This window comes from Carassius gibelio, chromosome B23 (assembly GCF_023724105.1).
Source record: "Carassius gibelio isolate Cgi1373 ecotype wild population from Czech Republic chromosome B23, carGib1.2-hapl.c, whole genome shotgun sequence".
In the NCBI taxonomy this organism is placed as follows: Eukaryota; Metazoa; Chordata; class Actinopteri; order Cypriniformes; family Cyprinidae; genus Carassius; species Carassius gibelio.
Genome location: NC_068418.1, coordinates 21,436,574 through 21,457,587, shown reverse-complemented (window position 1 = coordinate 21,457,587; position 21,014 = coordinate 21,436,574). Strand labels below are relative to the sequence as shown.

The window sequence follows — 21,014 nt, the reverse complement described above, 5'->3', positions numbered from 1 at the left end:
TGCAACTGCATCAACATGCAATTTTTAGTATCTTTAAGTTTGAAAGTACACGGTTAAAATAACAGACACAGACTGATATGGACACTGAGCCCAAACCCTGTTCTGCAAGTGATCTGGCAGCGCTTTTAAAGGTGCCTGGGTGCTGAGGGGCGATTGGCCTGTATTTTTGGAACAGTGTTGGGATCTGGTAGCCTTGTTGGGACTGCTAAAACATATCCAGGAGCTCCAAGTGCAAAGAGGGGAGGCAGGGAGAGGGGAGAGGGGTGAAAGCCATGAAAGACCACTGGCTCGACAATTCGATTAAATAGATCATTGTAAACTGAAACAATATCATGTAACTAAAAAACAAAACAATCCTCCCTCTCCCAAGTCAACTTCAAACTTTAGCACGCTTGTTTCAGTTCAACATATTTAAGGAATTATGCGCGTGCACGACTATTCTAGAAGTTTAACGCAAGGAAAGGCTCTCCTGGCTCCGTTAGAGTTTGACAGATGGATTTAACAGAGATCGAGCCGTTCGTTACTGTTGATTTTTAAAGTCAAAGTTAGTGGTAATTGCATTAAGTGCGATGAGCGGAGGTCGCTTTGAGTTCGATGATGGCGGGGCTTATTGTGGAGGCTGGGAGGGAGGTAAAGCGCACGGACACGGGATCTGTACCGGACCTAAAGGACAAGGAGAGTTCTCCGGTTCCTGGAATTACGGGTTCGAGGTGGTGGGAGTCTATACTTGGCCGAGTGGAAACACTTACGAGGGGTATTGGTCCCAAGGAAAGCGTCACGGTTTAGGTGTAGAGACCAAGGGACAATGGATTTACAAGGGAGAGTGGACGCATGGATTCAAAGGCAGATACGGGACGCGCATCAGTCAGGCCAGCGGTGCCAAGTACGAGGGCACTTGGAATAACGGACTGCAGGATGGTTACGGGACGGAGACCTACGCGGATGGCGGTAAGGTCGGAGAATGAACTTTTGTGAGTGCAAACTGCACTCTGTGAGCTGACATTTTAAGCCAGGGGTTAGTATGCAACGCAAGAAGATTTTAAACTGAGAACAGTTGGTGGAGTTCAAAGATTCCGTTTCCGTTTCATCTTATCGAGTCTGAAATTAGCTACTAAAAGGAAAAGTAAACTTCTGTATTTGCATTTAGGCTGCTCTTAGTCCTCAATCTGTTGCTAGATTAGAAAAAATAGAAAGATTTTGGATATCAAAAACACACGGGATACGCCTAGATATCAGAAACTGTAGGCCTAGTGCAAAAAAAAATAATAATTATATATATACATATATATATATACTCAAAAATAGTAGCATAATACAACGTGGTAACACATTTGATTCATTAACATTAAATATCACTGACACTATCTGCCATTTTTATAGTAAGCGAATCTGTAGATATTATACCATAATAAACATTTCATAGTTGTAGGCTACTGTAGGCTACGTTTAATTCAGCAATAGAGATATTCAGTCGTCTTGAACATAATATAGTTACATGTTACATGTAAATGTACATTACATTTACATTAATTCATTTAGCTTAATATTTATTATGTATATATTCATATCGTGAACATAAAATGGTAATTCGCTAATGGTAATTTAATAATTAACTTTTGATTTAAATAATGAATAAAAATTGATTTTTATAAAGAATCATATCACTTAGGGTTGAATGCAGAAAATTCACATCCTGTACATACTGTACAACAATCTAAAAATAGGATCCAACTCTACATAAACAGTAGACAGATATCCTTACATGGCTAAACGATTCCCACGAATACTCTGAAAAAAAAAAAAATAATAATAATAATTAAATTTAATGAACATTCTTTCTTGTTAGTAGTATAAACATGAGGCTTACAATCATGGAACCCTGGTGTTGCCACAGATGGCCTTTTGGGTAAATGCCTACTGCTAAGAAACATTTGCCAGTGAAGAATGGAGGGTGGTTACAAATTAGTGTCACGAATCCTGTTCTTTCTGGACGTGTGGTGTGAGTACAAATAAAAAAGCTTATTCACTGTTGGCCAAGTCATTTTTCTTTTGTTGTGTCACATTAGGCTGTTATGTCCACATCTAAGACAGCTTACTGACTTCCCTTTTATCTTAATTATTTAAATTTTATTCCTAAATCATCAGTTCTGACTACTACATAGTATTTTTTTTATCAGCATAGTACCAGCATTCTTGTCATTATAGATTTAGATTTATAGATTTACATTTTGCATGTGCACAAAATTACACAAATGATCATACAAGTGTCTTCTTATATACTGCATCTATTGAGCTGGAAGCTGAGTCATCACTAAGTGTTAGTGCATCACTGTGTGGATGAAGGCACAATAACGGATGTCCTGCCCGTCCCTGAGGAATGATGGATCTCAGACATGTGTTGCATGACCAAACCGGACCCACTAGCCCCCATGACATAAATAACTGCATGTTTTTTTATTACCCCAGAGGTTGATATGAGAGAGGTGGCCTGTATTTGAATAAAATGCAGTGTTGTAATACAATATGTAGTTTAGTTGAAGGGATGATAATTCTGTCATCATTTAAGGCCCATTCACACCTAGGACGATAACTGTCACGATAATGTATAAAGTTTTAAAGATAACTATAAAGATTTAATATTTTGTTTAATTATAGGAGAATGGGGAAGTCCACACCAAAACACAGAGGAACAATATTGTTGAGATAACATGACTTTTTAAATAAAGCGCAAACTACAAAACTACAGCACGTTTAAAATGAATAGAAAGTTATTGTGCATTTGTGTGGATGCCAATATTTCTTATGAAATAAGAAATAATTATTACTTCTATAGAACACAAAAATGTAGTAAACAATGTTTTAACTGCTTTAGTTTATACTAAGATTAACATGGACAGCACTGATTTTCATTGTACTCTGAAAAACTAAACAAAAATGTTGTAGTATTTACTTCAAAGCTATTTATATAATTCTTGAATGTGAATCTTTTATTATTCAGCCTTGTAATATAAGATGTTAGATTTTAGATTATAAATACTAGCTATATTATATTGTGACGAGTCAGCTGCCTCCTCCCTGATTATCACCGGCACCCCGTCCTAAATCGCCGCCCTTCACCAGGCTCCCGACTGGAGTGGGTGTGTGAGAGGAGGGGCGCTGGATGAGTCAGGGCTGGCGGCGTGTGATGGGGCACACCTGAAGGAAGTGGAGCCTCATTACCGCCGCTGTTTAAAAGCCCAACGCGCCTCTCCTCGGGAGACCGGTCTCTTCCCCGTGCATGCACGCTGGTGTCCTCGTGGGTCCAGGAAGGGTGCGTTGAGGGACTCCCGCGCCACAAGAGACGTGAGCAGCCGGACCCGCGATCCGGAGGAGAACCGCACCCGTTTACACGGCCGACGGGCCAGGATGCCGGGCCGTCCATCCCCTACCAGCGCCGCGGCCGACGAGAGAGATGCGGCCGCTAGAGGAAGCCGCCGCCCCTCGCGCCCCGGACCAAGGAGGGGAGCGCGTGCGGCCGCCGGACTCCGCCCCTTACCTGGACCCTTCCTCCATGAACACTGCCCGACCCACACGAACCCCGCAGCACAACGAGGACACCAGATTCCCTGTTATTTTGGACACTTTCCCCTTTTGGCCACTTTTATTCCCTGTGTTTTATGATTTCTGTTAATAAAAGCCTCTCCGAGGCCTGACGCCACGCCCACTGTGTCTGTCTTGTGCTCCTCCCGTGACACTGGTGGAGAATGCGGGCAAGGCGGAGCCTAGACAGCGCAGTTGGGAAACGTCTGGTGACGTCACTCCCTCTCGCTTGCAAACGTTCGTGAGAACCCAGACTGGGACGGAGGAAAACTGGGGACAGCCTCCCAACCACACAAGGGGTAAGTGACTTTTCCATTGTCATTTTACCCTGTGGTTGGTTGAGGCTGTCACTAAAACCCGGTTTCTCTGTCCCTGTTCTGGTGCGCTGCGAGAGGGAGGACCGCCCGGAGAGGAAGCCCCGCCCACTCCGACCGTTTGGAGCCTGGTTGAGGATGGTAGCACTCCCGTGTGGGCGGCGCCCTGATGACGGGGATGTCGCTTGGGAGGGGGAATGTGACGAGTCAGCTGCCTCCTCCCTGATTATCACCGGCACCCCGTCCTAAATCGCCGCCCTTCACCAGGCTCCCGACTGGAGTGGGTGTGTGAGAGGAGGGGCGCTGGATGAGTCAGGGCTGGCGGCGTGTGATGGGGCACACCTGAAGGAAGTGGAGCCTCATTACCGCCGCTGTTTAAAAGCCCAACGCGCCTCTCCTCAGGAGACCGGTCTCTTCCCCGTGCATGCACGCTGGTGTCCTCGTGGGTCCAGGAAGGGTGCGTTGAGGGACTCCCGCGCCACAAGAGACGTGAGCAGCCGGACCCGCGATCCGGAGGAGAACCGCACCCGTTTACACGGCCGACGGGCCAGGATGCCGGGCCGTCCATCCCCTACCAGCGCCGCGGCCGACGAGAGAGATGCGGCCGCTAGAGGAAGCCGCCGCCCCTCGCGCCCCGGACCAAGGAGGGGAGCGCGTGCGGCCGCCGGACTCCGCCCCTTACCTGGACCCTTCCTCCATGAACACTGCCCGACCCACACGAACCCCGCAGCACAACGAGGACACCAGATTCCCTGTTATTTTGGACACTTTCCCCTTTTGGCCACTTTTATTCCCTGTGTTTTATGATTTCTGTTAATAAAAGCCTCTCCGAGGCCTGACGCCACGCCCACTGTGTCTGTCTTGTGCTCCTCCCGTGACAATATATTTTAGTTTATTTTTTTGATTAAAGGAATAATTCACCCAAAAATGAAAATGTACTCACCTTCAGGCCATAGATGTGTTGGTTTCATTTCATGTATTACAAATATATCACTATATCACTTGCTCACCAATGGATCCTGTGCAGTGAATAGGTGCCATCAGAATGAGTCTAAACAGCTGATAAAAACATTACAATAATCTACAAGTAAATCCATAATCTGTAATAACGCTTACTCTAGTGAAAAAGTCCAGTGAAAATCCACCAACATATTAGTTTAGAACAGTTTAGGGCTGGTTTTGCTTGCAAACAGTGCTTGGTGTGTGCATATTTCTCTGAAGACATTTTTCACTGCAGAAAGAAATGTGGATAGATGACACATATTCTAGTTGGAAGCAGCCGTTTAAAGTTAAAATGCCTTTATTTACTTGTTTCACTTTAAAAGAAGTAAACTGATGGACCGGAGACATGTGGATTACTTGTGGATTATTGTGACGATCAGCTATTTGATCTCTAATTCCAGAGGCACCCATTTACTGCAATGGGTGATCTATTTTTGTGACCTATTCTTTTAAACTAGTGGTGAAAAAATGTGTATTTATGGGTGAACTATCCCTTTACCATTCCCTGACTGATGTCTTTGGCAATATAGGTACCTTCCAGGGCCAGTTCACTGGCGGCATGCGACACGGCTATGGAGTACGCCAGAGTGTTCCTTACGGGATGGCAGCAGTGGTGCGTTCTCCTCTGAGGAACTCTCTGAGCTCCCTGCGCAGTGAACACAGCAATGGGACACTCCTTCAGCAGGACATCCCGGTCATCACCGCTACCAATGCGGCCGGCCAAGAGACCCTGGTCAACATGCCCATGCCTCTGGGCCCATCTCGTGGCGGCTTCGCCCTCACCCTGCAAGTGGACCCGGATGCAGTCAAGCCCAAGAAGAAAGGCCTCTTCCGGCGCAGCTCGCTTCTTGGCAAGCTGAAGAAGTCCGATTCCCGCACATCCCTCTCCAGCAATAAGAGTAAGATCAGCTTTCTGCGGAGTGATTCAGCTCTCAGCTCCGCCGCCAGCGATGCCAACTCAACCATCAGCCTGGGTGAGAGCGAAGGGGAAGGTGAAGGTCACGAGTTTCCCCCAGTGGAGTCAGACATTGACGCCACCACTACTGAAATCTACATGGGAGAGTGGAAAAACGACAAACGCTCAGGGTATGGGATCAGTGAACGTTCTAGTGGGCTTAAATATGAGGGCGAATGGCTGAACAACCAACGGCACGGTTATGGGTGCACCACTTTTGCAGAGGGTGGCAAAGAAGAAGGCAAATACGTTAACAACATGCTGGTGAAGTCTGTAAAGAAGAGGATGATTCAGCTGAAGGGCACTAAGATCAAGCAGAAAGTGGAGCGCAGTGTGGAAGGAGCCCAGAGGGCAGCTGCCATAGCAAAACAGAAGGCCGAAATCGCCAACTCAAGGTATGGAGTAAATCATTTAACTGCTCACAACAGATTCTGTTGGATATGGTTGACTGTTATTGCAAGATTAACCCAGACAGAGATTGGGACTGATCTTGTATAATCTGGAAGTAGGGAGTTTATCCTCCTGCTATTACTGTGTACATTATTCCACCTACATGGCAAAACACTTGAATAAAATATGCCATTAAAAGTCAATTTGAGAATATAAAAATATATAATCAGAACAAAAAGAGAAAAAAAAAAGATAATATAAAAATGTTCAAATATTAAAAATAATACTGTTGCATCCAAATTAAATGTTTTTGTTTACATAATATATATGTATGCTGTTTATATTTATTATGCATATATAAATACAAATATATAAACATACAGTATATATTTTGAAAATATTGACATTTACATTCACACACACACACACATATATATATATATATATATATATATATATATATATATTTTTTTTTTTATTACATATAAAGTGGGTTTTTTCATCTTTATCACATTTGAGTGATTCAGATCATCAAACAAATTTTAATATTACATAAAGATAACCTGAGTAAATACAAAATGCAGTATTTGAAATGATGATTTCATTTATTAAGAGAAGAAAGCTGTCCAAACCTGCCTGGCCCTAAGTGTAAAAGTAATTGCCCTATAAATCTAATAACTGGTTGTGCCACCCTTTGCAGCAACTACTGCAATCAAGCATATGAGACAAGCATTTGTGTTCTTTTTGGTCAGCACTGGCTTTTGGAGTAATTTTGGTAGGCAGGCCACTCCTGGGAAGGTTTACCACTGTTCCAAGTTTTCTCCATTTGTGGATAATGGCTCTGACCGTGGTTAGCTGGAGTCCCAAAGTCATAGAAATGGCTTTATAACCCTCTCCAGACTGATATGTATGTCAGCTGTTGTTACTCATCTGTTCTTGAATTTCTTTAGATTGGGGCGTGATGTGTTGCTCTTTAAAGGGATACTCCACCCCATAATGTCAATTTTGTCAATAAACACTTACCCCCATGTCAATCTAAACCTGTAAAAGTGTTGTTCGTCTTCGGAACACAATTTAAGATATTTTGGCTGAAAACGGTGCAGCTAAAAAAAATGAATATTGTGAAAAAGTTATCTTTTTTGTAAGTTGAAAGTGAAACTTTTATATATTCTAGATTTGTATTTGTATTTGAAAATAACTCTACAACAACTGGTTTCATCTATAAAAAACAAAAACCGAAACCCTAATATATATTTTTTTACTTAATGAATGAATAAATGCTGCATAAAGGGTTAGAGTTCATCAAAAAATGAAAATTAAGCCATAAATTACTCACCCTGAAGTCATCTTTGGTGTACATGACTTTCATCTTTCAAACAAATTCAGCTGATCTTTCAAGCTGTTTGATGCAATTCAGCCGGTGTTGCACTGCATCGGTTGTAACAAAGTTACAGTTAGTATTCATAGTCACAGTTGTAAATGAAGGAGTTCCTGGGGAATGACATATGAGGTCAGCTTTGCGCATGCGAAGCGTAGAACTGATGCACGCGGAAACGCAGTAGAGAGATCAAAACAAAACAATGGCCACTAATTAGAAGTACAAAATTAGTATTTGTAAAGAAGAGTGTCGGAGGATTTAGATATAAGCCAAAAGGAGACTTGTTTTCCTTTGCTAAAGTAAGGAAACTTTGCTTCCTTTGCTCCTGTTAACAAATGTTGGTTTTGACGAGAATCACCGCCACATGCGCAGCGTTGACCTCATAAGCCATCAGCCAGAACTGCTTCTGTTTTACAAGCTAGATTAAAGTGATTATTACATTTTGAATATGGATATTTTTCTTACAAACATGCATCGATTCGCTACAGGAGGCCTTTGTTCACCCCCCGGACCCGTGTGAGACACTTTTTTTTAAATGGATGAGCTTTTATTAAACTTCTCAAGGACCGATGGAGTGCAACACCAGCTTACTTGCATCAAATGGCTTGAATGATCAAAGACTATTTTTTTTAATAACTCCAACTGAATTCGTCTGAAAGAAGAAAGTCATATACACCAAGGATGACTTCAGGGTGAGTAATTTATGGGTTAATGTTCATTTTTGACTGAACTAAGCCTTTAATACTCTCCACAAACATCGGTTCAGCTAGATTTACCTCTAATTTTCAGAATACACCCCAAATTTTTCTATGAATTGCTATATAACATTTTTTTATGAATTGCTAAATAACTAGTTTATGGTCAATTCTTCCAGAGAGTTGCCTGCCAGAGGATGTGTTTTGTAGGTTTTACACGACAAGAACAACAACAACAAAAAAAACATCCTGATGCCACTTTGGTGTTGGTTTCCAGACAGTCTGTGCAAATGCAAAACCAAACAGACTCAAAGCAGGCCACATGTTCCCAGCTGCTTTCCTACTCATGGCGTCTTGGAGGCTAGGCTGAGCTCTAGACATGATAAAGAGAAGTCTAATGCACTGACACTAATAATACAGCTTCCCTCCAGGATAAAATGTTTAGATTTCCACACACTCCTGACAGCATCTGCAGTTTATCATTGTGATTCTTATGGTTATAAACAGCGGGGCAAATTTCAGGTGCAGTGGCTTTGATAAAATCTTCCCTCCTTGTAAGGAGATGCACAAACCAAAGACAAACAGCCTTGGGTTCTCAGTCATCAGATGCTCGCTTCTGTTGATGCTCATCCCATAAAAATAATTTCAAGCATTATTAAAGATGACAAACTGACAGCGGACCGAAACCAGACTGCACACAGGAAAACAAATGAATCAAAGCACATGTTTCAGGAACAAAAAAACAAGACTTCATTGTTCTCATTCCCTATACATAAGCAAAACATTTATACCTGCCAGCCAGAGTAGCATTTAAGTAAATGCAAAAAAAGGAGCCTGTTGTTACTAAACAACTAAACACCATTATTCAAGTGTTTTAGCCAGTGCCAGATCATTGTTTGCAGTGGAGAAATTGGATCTTATTGTTAGCAATAAGAGACAGAAACTGGAAATCAAAAACATGATTTTTTTTTCTTTGGAGAAGTGTGTGTATTATTTACAATATGGCTGGCCTAAATTTGGTGGTGAGACATGCAATGCTAGTTAAGGTATTTCTTAATCAAGATTCATGGCCCGCAGTAGGTTCGTTAAAAATTGTCTAAAATAAAATAAAAATAAAGTAGTATATATATATATATATATATATATATATATATATATATATATATATATATATATATATATATATATATATATATATATATATATATATATATAAACTGTATAAAATAAAATTAGGTAAAATACAAATGGTATAAAATAAAAAAAAGTGTAAAATAGTATAAAATAACATGTAGATCTTTATATAAAAAAAAAAACTTTAAATTAAATTAAAATAAAATGAAGTAAAAATGGCTACTTTTACCTCATGTGATTCAAAGCCCTATATGCAACTCCTCTGTCCTATCTGTACCTTAACAGACTTCCTTGCCCTCCACCAGTGATAAAAACCCAAAAACAGTGGCCGTGGAGTTTGTTCAGTGGGGTACAGGTGCCAATTAGCCTTTGCTCTAATCATAGTGTATTCAGAACAGCAGAGGGTCTTGTGTGGAAGACGAGACTCCTCGGAGGCCGCGGCACCGGGTGTAAATGACGCACATGGGTCTGGTGTCAGAAAAGGAGGCCTGCCTAAAAAAGGAGAGGCACTGTTGCTATATCACAATCACAGGGGAATGCAACAGCTGATAGCCTCTTCTGTCCTCAGCTTCTTTCAGACACTCACACAGACGTACCTGACGTAATCTACAACTCTAACATATCTAACAATATATATATAATGATCTGTTATATATGTAAATATTATACTGAAACTCAATGTCTCTTATTTTCCTATTTAGTACAACAGTACAAAAGGCCTCTTGATGGTATCACATACTGAAATGCGTCAGCATTGGTATCGGATCGTTCAGGGATATAAATTTTGCCTATCCTGCAAATGAGTGAGGAGACTGGTGGTATACAGATGTACAACACCCTACTATGTTCCTGAGCTCAGACATGGCAGATCATTTTATCATTCACTATCAGACTACATGATTAGACATGATGCTTTAGGAAGTCTTTTAGGCTTTTTTTAGTGTAATATGTTTGTTTTGCTGTATGTGTACGAACATACATCTGAATAATGTTTGCCATTCATACTATTATGTAAGTGAAGAAAAAACTAAAGAAAGAGAATTTAGTTCAGATAGTATGTCTACATTAGACTTCTGTCCCATATAGCGAACTCTTATTCATCTGCATTCTCAAGCAAGAATGATTCTGTCATTCATTCATTTCTCGAATGTTAAAAGCTATCAGTAGTCATGTAAAGGGCCAGATGTTATGTCAGCTGATAAATGATGAGGGACAACACCATCACAAAAAAGGCTGACATATCATGCAATGTAAATAAGCAAGTATGTAAATAAATAAATAAATACCACACAAAAAGATTAAATATTTTTCTTTCTGTCATTTGTAACACAATCCAATCCAAACAAGTCTGGATACAAAGTAAATTCTCACATGAAAAACGCTGTTTGATCAAAGTTTAATCAAAGTTTAGATGTGCAAATGTTAACGATTTATGATACAAAATATCAAAAACATGCAAAATAACAAAATCTGTAATGGGATTTGCCAACCTAAGGCTCAGAATATTTTAGTAGTACTTTTCATTTGGTGATTGAGTTTTATTATTTTAACATCCCTACAACACACTCTTAACGTATGCTGAAAATGCCATTTGACATACATCCAACCTAATAATGCAGAACAATACATTCCTACACTGAACATGTTAGAAGTCGAAAGCATGCTTTTAAACATTATTTTCTATTCATTATAGTTGTTTTTTAATTGTAGAGCAACATTAAGAAATATTCGTATTATGGATATTCATTTCAGCAAGAATTCATGAAAGCACCTGCCAATACCTTGCAATGCAGTGCAGACATTACTGTAAATGTATATCTATGACATACAGTACCACTGGGAGGGTCTGAACTTTTCTAAGCGTCCCACTGACAGCCAGCTTCAGTACAGTGTCTTTTAGTGCTCGGGCTATTTTGAACTCTGGATAACATTACAGGATGGAAAATATCACAGAGTAAATACTACATTGCTTTTTTTAATCAAACTGACAAACAAAAAGCTGAACCGTGAAGGTTTGCTTACTTCATACATTAAGATACAGCACTTATGCTTACTGTAAATGCAAAAAAGTATGTATATGAGGTCAAAAGTATTTGTTGTCAAGTTACGCAGCTGAAAATAAGGTTCTATGGCTTGCACTGTAATTTTGCAGAGCAGTAATTCCTAATGTGACCAACAACAATACAGCACATGTAGAATTTAGCCCATTAATAATTTTGCATGACTGAATTTAATCAATGCATGCGGTAGAGAATAAAGGGTGGTATTCTCTAAAGCGGCGTCATAGCACAGCAGTCCTCATCTCTCACTATGAGGTGCAGGGTGTTAAAAGAGTGATTTATTTTAATTTCAGCTCAATGGGCGAAGAGGACACCCTCTTCTGCTATAAATAACCTCTTGCCATACGACCCCCAACACACTTCTTCCTCCCGTGTTTAAGTCAAACACACAACGAGCAACCCAAACTCTTGCAGCTCTAGGGGACGAGTGGGGTTTCTCTCTGGAACATTCTTCAGCATTGTTGTTGTTCTGCTGAGTTCCTGCACTGTCTGGCACGGATACTGCATGGGATTCTTAAGAGCTGAGGGGATGTTAACATTGCTTTTTATAGGGCAGACAACTGCTACCACTCTCTCCAAATAATGATGAGATGGGATGTCTTGAGTTGCTCTGGTTCTACAAGCAAGATATGGGAAGAATATACTTTTAATAAAAATGAAAAAAAAAAAAAAAATAGTGTCATACGAATGCTTTTTCTCTCACAGTCAAGAACCGGCAGTATGTTTGCTACACTATAATCGTAAACTATTTAATCTAATGTCAGAAATAAACAGAGCTTTCTTTGAATAGTGCTCCTCCGAAACACTGCCACAACATACATATTAAATTTATGCATCTGTTGTAGACAGGTGTAACGTAAAGTACTAATGAATTTCTATTTTGGTTTTATTGATGCTATAGAAACCCTCCGTGCTTATGTTCAACTGGTAGCACATTACTAACAAATCTAAGACCATGAGTTCAGTTCCCAGGGACAGCAAGGTATAACTCTGATTTAAAGCAGTTTTTAAAAATGGTTGGAATGATTGCCATTGCAAATTTTGACAAAAATAGGTAAACAACTGTATGTAAATATTAAACACACATCCATTTACTTTTATGGACCGGGGTGGAAGATCACTTCATTTTCCAGACTGTATTACCGGTGTTGAATTTCTATGAATTACAATTTAGTAAATTCTTCTTCCTACATTCCAATTTATTTTCCAGTTGGGTGTTGAAACTTCAATTCAAATTCACTCTCATGAACTGAAAGTAGAAAATATGTTTTCACACCTTTTGATGCTCTGAATCTGAAATCAAATCCATTTCTGACCACAAAACTAGCTATATTTCCCAGTATTTGATTTAAAACCTCTGACTACAGGGCTTTTCCCTCTTTACAGAACAGCTCATGCCAAAAGCAAAGGAGACGCCGCAGACCAGGCCTCCATAGCCTCTAACAATGAGTCTAGTATCGCCCGTGTGGTTGCCAGAGAGCTCTCTCCCTCTTTCCATCAACCAGGTAGGTAGAAGACTTCATTGTTTGCTGAATATATATCAACAGAGGCCAAAGGAACAGGGGCTGGTTAAGATCCTCCCGGTCCAGTGAGTGTCTGTTTTAGTGGAGGTTGTAGCTCAGAGAAGTAAATTCAGCAGGAATGCTTGTTGATCCAGACATAAATTCAGATTTACAGTACAGCAACATTCATCACAGAGCAGTCTATGTGCTGTTAATGTCTTCAGCCCTTAAAGCGCACATGTAAAAATCTTGGAGTGTCTGAAATGGGATTAGATTGCTAGGAACCATGTTCCTATGTCTGTCCATCTGATCTGAAGGGCACTGCTAAACTCTTGACGGTTTTATGTTGGCACATTTGGTCTCCAAAATCTTAGATTAAACTGTAGACGAGCATAACAAAACGTGTTATTATAGTTCATTGCTTATTTTAATAATAAGACATGGGATGGTAGGCTGCATTTGTTTTTGACGAGGCTATTGAATTTCATCTTTCATCTTGAAGTATAGCATTATTATTCTGTCCCTGAGTGGTTGCATTCTTGGCCTCTTACAGCTAGCCGTAAAGTGAAACTGAACAAGTTATTCAACACCCTAGTCTTGCATTTCAGCGATAAATATACAGCACAGGGTTATTTGGTCTATTGTGAAAAGAAATGTGATGATGTGTCAGAGATAGACAGACAGTGAGGCAACAAATTTAAATATAGACACTCAAATATATGAATGCATACACAGTTACCTCATACCTGTCAGCACTTGTAAGTATTTTAATCATTGTACAGCCAATTCTATCATCCACTCTGATAATATATTTGAGCATGAATCTGAGACAAAGCAATAACAGGCAGAAAAATAAAGTTTTATATGGTAAAAAAAATCTGAATAACACAAATAAAAATAACAAACCACAAAAAACCCACCAAGAGATTACTTGTTCTTTTGGCCATTGTCAATATAAAAGTGATTACACTTAAAGTCACATAAGCACTTCAGTCATATCAGTGACTAGACTTGACTAGTTTTATTCTACACTAGAATAATAACACGAGGTAAAAAAAAAAAAAACAGTAGAGAGCCTCATGCAGTTATATTGGTTGTTTAGGAACACTGCAGTGTAATTAGTGCACCTTTGAACCTATCAAAAGTCATTGTATTTGTATAGATTTCAGTGTTAAATCATAATCAGAGAGTATCAGTCTTGTCCATTTCTAATAAAGCATGCATTACATGATGTCCCTCAGGTCCCGAGTATATGAAAAAACGAGCCTTGCAGGAGGTTGCTGAGAGCAATGAGAATGCAGACACAGGGATGCACGAGCCCTTGTTAGCTGAGGATTCCCTACCAACACCCCTGGAGCGCCCCTTCATGGATGAGATGGAAAGTCTAAGACCAAGCTCCACCTCTGCACGCACCCCCTCACCCACTGCAGTCATCGTCCCTCAGGCACCCAGCAAGGAAGATCCAAACCTCTTGAGCACTGGCAGCTGGAATGGACATAAGGCCAGTCGGGGCAGTGGTAGCAGAGGTAGCAGTCGAGCAGGAAGTAGGCCAAGCAGTCGACCCACCACCCCTTCTTTCACTCCTGCCATTGCTCCCGCTTCAGACGCCGCTCCGGAGGAGCATTCTGCTTCCAGCAGCAAGGTCCCAGCCCGTACCCCTAGCCGCCAGAGTGCCAAAGCTGAGCAGGGATCGGACCTGGAAATCAAAGCCCTGCAGATAATGGACTCGGAGTTAAGAGCAGCAGAACCTGCCCCTGCTGCTACGCCAGTAAGAACCAACCTCGTCCTTACCACAGACGAAGATGAACCACCTCCCCACCCTGCCCCCAAGCTGTCCTTCAAAGCAGTCACACCAGAGCCAAAGGGAGCTGAAGTCAAACACAGAGCTGAAACAAGGGAGCCTTTAAATGAGCGTCCAGCTTCGATGACAGAAAGCAAGCCTGAGTCTAGGACAGAAGTCAGGGAGGAGAAGAAATTAACTAACAGAATTGAGCCTAAAACTTCACTGAAAAGAGAACCAAGCCCTGCCCCAAAAGCTGCATCAAAGCCTGAGCCCAAGTCAGTGCCTAATCCAGAACCTAAACCTGTGGTCAAGCCGGTTGCTAAACCCATTGCCAAGGTCGAGGCCAAAACTGAGATGAGGCAGAGGTCTATTGTGAAAGCCCCTAGCGAAACGAGACAAGAGCCTCTAGAGCTAGTTGAGGTAAGGATAACAAACCAAATCTTAGTAATCTGATTACAAGTAACGTCTCAATTGGTCAGTTCAATTGATTTTTGAATCACATGAAACATCCCAAAGACTGCAGTCAGCAGACACACATTTCAGATTTGCGTAGCATAACAAAAATCAATCAAAATCACCTTTTACAACCTTTTCTGCATGTATTTAACTATAAGTCTTGTTAGATTTCCTAAGGAAAAAAGAAACAATTCATTCCTTATCTTCTTTGTTTCACTCAGTCCTACCTCAATACCCTTTCTGAACCTGTTGGAACAGCTTTTATTTGTCCTTCATAGAGTCCTGCATAGTTTTGGTCTAACCCCTACTCCAACACACATGTAGATTTCAAATAAGCTGAATGACTTGATTAGTTGGATCAGGTGTGTTTAATTAGGGATGAATCTAAACTCTGCAGGGCTCTGGCCCTCCGGGAACTGAGTTTGACACCGCTGTTCTAAACAGTTTTTGAGTGGACTGGAACACACTGCTCTGGAATACCAGCAGATTGTGTTCCTTGACATAATGCCCTGGCTCCAGTTCTTTCACCACATTTTTCACTATTCAAGGCTGAACCGTCAAAATTACAACTTCTCACCTTCAGAGAGCCCTTGCAGTCCATCAGATACCCAGTATCACGTTGCATCACAGCAGCATCTCGTGGCTCACTGATTATGGCATGGAAGAAAAATTATTTGCAATGCATAACATCACTACCTCTTGCAATTGAAAAAGCAGGTATTTTATTTTTATGGTTCCTCTAAAGCAGGGGTATTCAGTCCTGCTCCTGAAGGGCCAATCTCCTGCAGAGATAAGCTCCAACCTACCAAAACACAAAATTCCTAGCATTAAAAATCCTAGCATCGAAAAACCTTGAGTAGTTGGTGCAGGTGTGTTTAATTAGGAATTAAACTCTGCAGGATAGTGGCCTTCCAGGAGAAGGACTGGACACCCTGGCGGCAATGTTCAGTCCCACTCCTGAAGGGCCACCTTCTTACAGAATTTAGCTCCAACACACCTGCCTGGATGTTTCCAGTAGGCCTAAGGACTTAATGTGCTGAGCCTGGTGTAAGGGTTGTAGTTGACTCTGATGTAAGTGGCCTTTGAGCAGTTGCACATGTAAATACCACCTAGAGCACCATCATTTGATTATTTTACTTTGGACAATAGACACTAACAGCTGTGGACCCTTTTTTCTTTTAGGGGCCAAACACGATTTTGATCTGCATGGTTATATTCCTGAACATTGGTTTGGCAATTCTATTCGTTCACATCCTATCTTGAGATGACAAAGCCTAAGGTAAGCTGACACCCTACATCCTGCATTTTTTCTTGAGTGAATTTCATTTAAGGGTTAGTTAGTTCACCCAAAAATGAAAATTAGCCTATGCTTTACTCACCCTCAAGCCATCTTAGGTGTAAATGACTTTCTTCTTTCAGACAATTTCAATCTGAGTTATATAAAAAATTGTCCTGGCACTTCTAAGCTCTATCATTGTAGTGGGCGGGTGTTTCTGTTCAACGGTCCAAACCACATTAAATAAAGGGCACTCATCCATAATAAAACATGCCTCACATGGCTCTGGGGGGTGAATTAAGGCCTCCTGTAGTGAATTGATGCATTTTCGACGGAAAAATATCCATATTTCAAATGTAATAAACACTTTGCTACCACTTCCGCTATCTGTCATATGAGGAAACGGTTCCAGCGGATGACATAGGATGCCTGCATTGGGTGATTAGTGACGAACGTGGACAAATGAATTAGAAGCACAAAACAAGGATTTTGTAAAAAGAAATTTTGGCAGATTTTGATATAAGTCAAGAGAAAACTTTGCTTCATTAAACTCAGAGAGCATATCTCATAGGTGCGCACAACACATACGTCCTATGTCATCCTATACTGTTAAAAGCAACATCCTTCGGCCGTTGCATAATCCAGGTGGATTCTGCACACTGGTGGTTGAGGAGATTCCCCTCTTCCATGTAAAGCACTTTGAGTACCCATAAAAATGCTATATAAATGTAACAAATTATTAATTATCATTATTTGCCGGACTGCTTCCGCATTCGACAGTCAGCAGAAGTGAGAGAAAAGTGTTTATTATGTTTGAAATATGGATATTGTTCTTACAAAAATGCATGGATTAGCTATGGGAGGCCTTTATTCATGCCCCAGAGCCGTGTGAGACACATTTTATTATGGATGCACACACCTTATTTAACATGTTTTGTTAAAAAAATTTGGAGTAGGATTTACTTGAAAAAAGCTTGGAAAGTTTTTTCACTCAGAAAAGGCTAGTAAATTTACAAACATTTGCCAAGTAAAAGCCTAAACATAATTAGAAGTAGGTTTAATTAGACATTTTTAAGTTAAGTTTACTTGGAAATTCCCAGTTAATTTTGTTGACTCTTTGTTTGTAAATTTTACATTAAGTAATGCTTATCACTGTAAAAAGTGTAATTTTCCACTCATATAATCTAAATAAAACTTAAATATTTAATTAAATAAAAGATGCGTGTTTATACAATTTACTTTAACAAGGTAACATTGGAAAACCACCATCCTATTAAAGCATGTGGTTCACTGGCAAACATGCAAGTAAACATGTAGACAGGCTGTTATCCTTTTAAGATAATATGCCCAATCAATAAAATGAATAGCCAAATGAACACAGAGACCTCAATACATGGTACACCACACACAATGACGATAACAATCAGTGAATAGTGTTTGAGTATGAATAGGTCATTTTAAGTAGAAAATAAACTCCAGGTGTCACAAAACAGTATGTTACTAAAACTAACAACAACCAACTAAACAAAACAACCAATGCTATCTCATGGCCAATTCGTACGTATTTTACGAGGTGGTTTATTCGTACGAATTTGTATGACCTCACTCGTACGATTTTATTCGATTTGTCTAAACCCCAGTGACGGTTAGGTTTACGGGCGGGGTTAGGTGTAGGTCATTCGTACAAATTCATACAAATTGTGCAACTCGTAAAATACGTACGATTTGGCAATAATTGTATGAATTTGTACGAGTTTGGTTGTATGAATTAGTACGAATGAGCCACCTTGTAAAAAATATACGAATTGCCATGAGATCGGCTTGAAACAACTAACAACAAAAGCAACCATAAAACAGTGTACATTTTTAATCATTTATGCCCCATTGCTTGATGGGAAATATGGCATCATAACTTTGATATTTACTTAAAGAATCCTTGTAAACATAACAAATGGTTTCAAGTAGGCAGTACTTAGGCAGTTCCATTTGAATTTACTTATGTATTTAGGAAACATAAATGAAAACGAAACCTCAAGTAGCTTATTGAATTAAACGTCACATTTTGAAGTAAAAAGACAAAAAACTATTTGTTTGTAAAATTTACTTAGCTGATGCTATCTTTATGTACAAGTTCAAAAAATTATTTTTCCGGTGCATGACAATTTTTAATATAACTCAGATTGGATTTTTCTGAAAGAAGAAAGTCCTAAACACCTAGGAGGACTCGAGGGAGAGTAAAACAAAAGCTAATTTTCATTGCTGGGTGAACTAACCCTTTAAGTGCAACTTAATGCTTACGTTGTTTCCTTGTAAAATCACTGTGGGTATTATTTCACACACCGTTTTCTAGCCAAAACCATCCAGGTGAAATAAACTACCGTGGGGAGCTGTGAGGAAGCACTGCACTCCATTAACGGCTCTGTTGTTGCATTATCCAGTTTCAGACCAGCCCTCCTGAGCTACTCTAAAGTTGGTTACCATCTGTAATTGGACCGAGTGCTCCCAAATGATCAGTGTGTCTCAGTACCTGAACATAATAGAATAAAGCATTTGTGCACATTTGCTTTGTTTGTGGAAGGTATGCTGCATTTAACAGTACTGCTGAAGTCTAATGCAGGTGAAACTGAATCATCTATAAGGGCTAATTGTTATGTACGTTCACAATCACATCACATATCCTATAGAGCAGAACATGTCACTTGGCGTGTAACATTCATTTTTGGAAAATAAACAAATAGTTATGACATTATGAAATGGGTCCGTACAGTTTTTTTTTTCTTTTCAATGGCTAGAACAAACATAAAATCCACCAGTGCACCAGGTAGTGTCATGCTTCATAATCTCAGATGCTGTATGCAAAATGTCTTAAAGTCTCGCCTGCATGACAAAGAGCAACATGTTTTCCATACCGGAAGTGTAAGTATTCTACAATTTAGCAACAAAACATGACAAAAAGGCAAAAAAGAAAGTAGTAATGAAAATGAGGTCTATGAAGATGTAACATGCTTGATTTTATTAAGCTAAAGCGTCCCTATAGAGATGGTCTCCACAAATTAGTGTGAGAGTTTTTAAACGAATCTAAACATACCACTATTTATTGAATGGAAAAAGAAAATTATGTTGTGGCTTACAAACTGTTGTACTGTGAATTTGTGAGGGTTCTTCAGCATTTTTCTGCCTGTACTAGACATAAAACAGTATGCAAGAGATTTGAGAATGTTCAAACTAGATTGTGCAAATGTACATGTCCCATATTTTTACGCATGTGTGCACATTACAATGTTTTTGTAAACTTCTAAATTATGAACTTTATCAAAGCATTTCATGGTTTTAGCTAATTTAACCCTCATACAGTAGTCTATTACCTCAAATTTGAAAAGGTCTTATAGAAAATATTGTTAACTGTCCAAAATGTTATTTATTGAATAAACAAATGGGTTTTAACATTTTATCTAGAATAACAAATTAAGTCGACTCTGATTAGGTGTTTACAAGTCCTATTTCACCTAAAATGCAGATATTAGCCACTTGTTTCTTATGGCTTTGAAATCACTAGACATGTAAGTGCTATTCTCGCTACTTTGCAACATTAAATGTTTAAACATGTTCTTCATCTATTAGTATCAGTAATATGACTTTCAAATGGGTTACATTTAGCTAATAAAGACATAGTATTCAGCATGGTTGATGCATTGCATTACTTGAGATTTTCCTGCAAATTTCCCTTTTCACATGACTGTTAAGCTTCTTGTGTTTCAGCACTCAAAATTATGAATGGAGTCATTACAATAAAAGAAAATGCACTACACAATTTTAATAAATGTTTTCAACTGCACAACGGTCATCCTCTTTACTTTAAGCATTAAAACATGCATTACGTTGCATTAAACATTCACCTTTATCTGCGGTTTAAACTTCATTTACAGCCCAGAACCACTAAATGTCTATTTGCACTGTATATTCATTTGTCTAAGAAGAGGCAGACTAAGGGGGAACAAAGAATATATATTTAAACTCCACCTGTCCAACAGCTTGACATATTCTCCTGACAAGGTCTGAATGCCAGGCCCAATTTTAGATTAGGGTGGTACATTGGCCTCTTCTAACACCATTTACTCTGAAACATGGGAAGAATATTTCACTCAGATAAAGTGGCAATTCATCAACACTTACACATTAGCTTAGGCAAACAGAAAGCCTACAAGAAACATTTGTCAATTTACATTTAATCGCCCTGCTGCACTGTTCCACATCAGCCAGATCGAGCACCACTGAGACCAGAACAGCCATTTGTAAAGCAATACTGCCCTCTGCATTCAACACAAAGCAGAGAGCTCACATTCAAAATACCACTGCAGTGCAAGAGCTTGAGGAAATTCTGAAAGAACTCCAATTAAAACTTGACGTTCACAGGCAAAGCAACCTTTATTTACACATGGAATGATTCTAAAATGAATGCGGATCTCCAAGGATTCATGTTTAAATCTGCA

At 39.7% G+C, this 21,014-nt stretch overlaps 1 protein-coding gene across 1 annotated transcript; it reads left to right on the top strand.

The window, feature by feature from the left end:
• Window positions 1-207: 207 nt before the first annotated feature.
• On the top strand, window positions 208-20,362 carry LOC128011815 (junctophilin-2). Its single transcript, XM_052594542.1, has 6 exons — window positions 208-948; window positions 5,426-6,245; window positions 12,894-13,012; window positions 14,251-15,212; window positions 16,431-16,527; window positions 18,875-20,362. Exons 1-5 carry the CDS (start codon window positions 570-572, stop codon window positions 16,509-16,511), a joined length of 2,361 nt encoding a protein of 786 aa, XP_052450502.1. The 5' UTR covers window positions 208-569; the 3' UTR covers window positions 16,512-16,527; window positions 18,875-20,362.
• The last annotated feature ends 652 nt before the right edge of the window (window positions 20,363-21,014 follow it).

Coding starts and splice junctions, on each gene's coding strand:
- LOC128011815 (XM_052594542.1), top strand. CDS start 570: ATGAGCGGAGGTCGCTTTGAGTTCGATGATGGCGGGGCTTATTGTGGA. Junction 949..5,425: donor GGAGACCTACGCGGATGGCG/GTAAGGTCGGAG, acceptor TTGGCAATATAG/GTACCTTCCAGGGCCAGTTC. Junction 13,013..14,250: donor TCCCTCTTTCCATCAACCAG/GTAGGTAGAAGA, acceptor GATGTCCCTCAG/GTCCCGAGTATATGAAAAAA.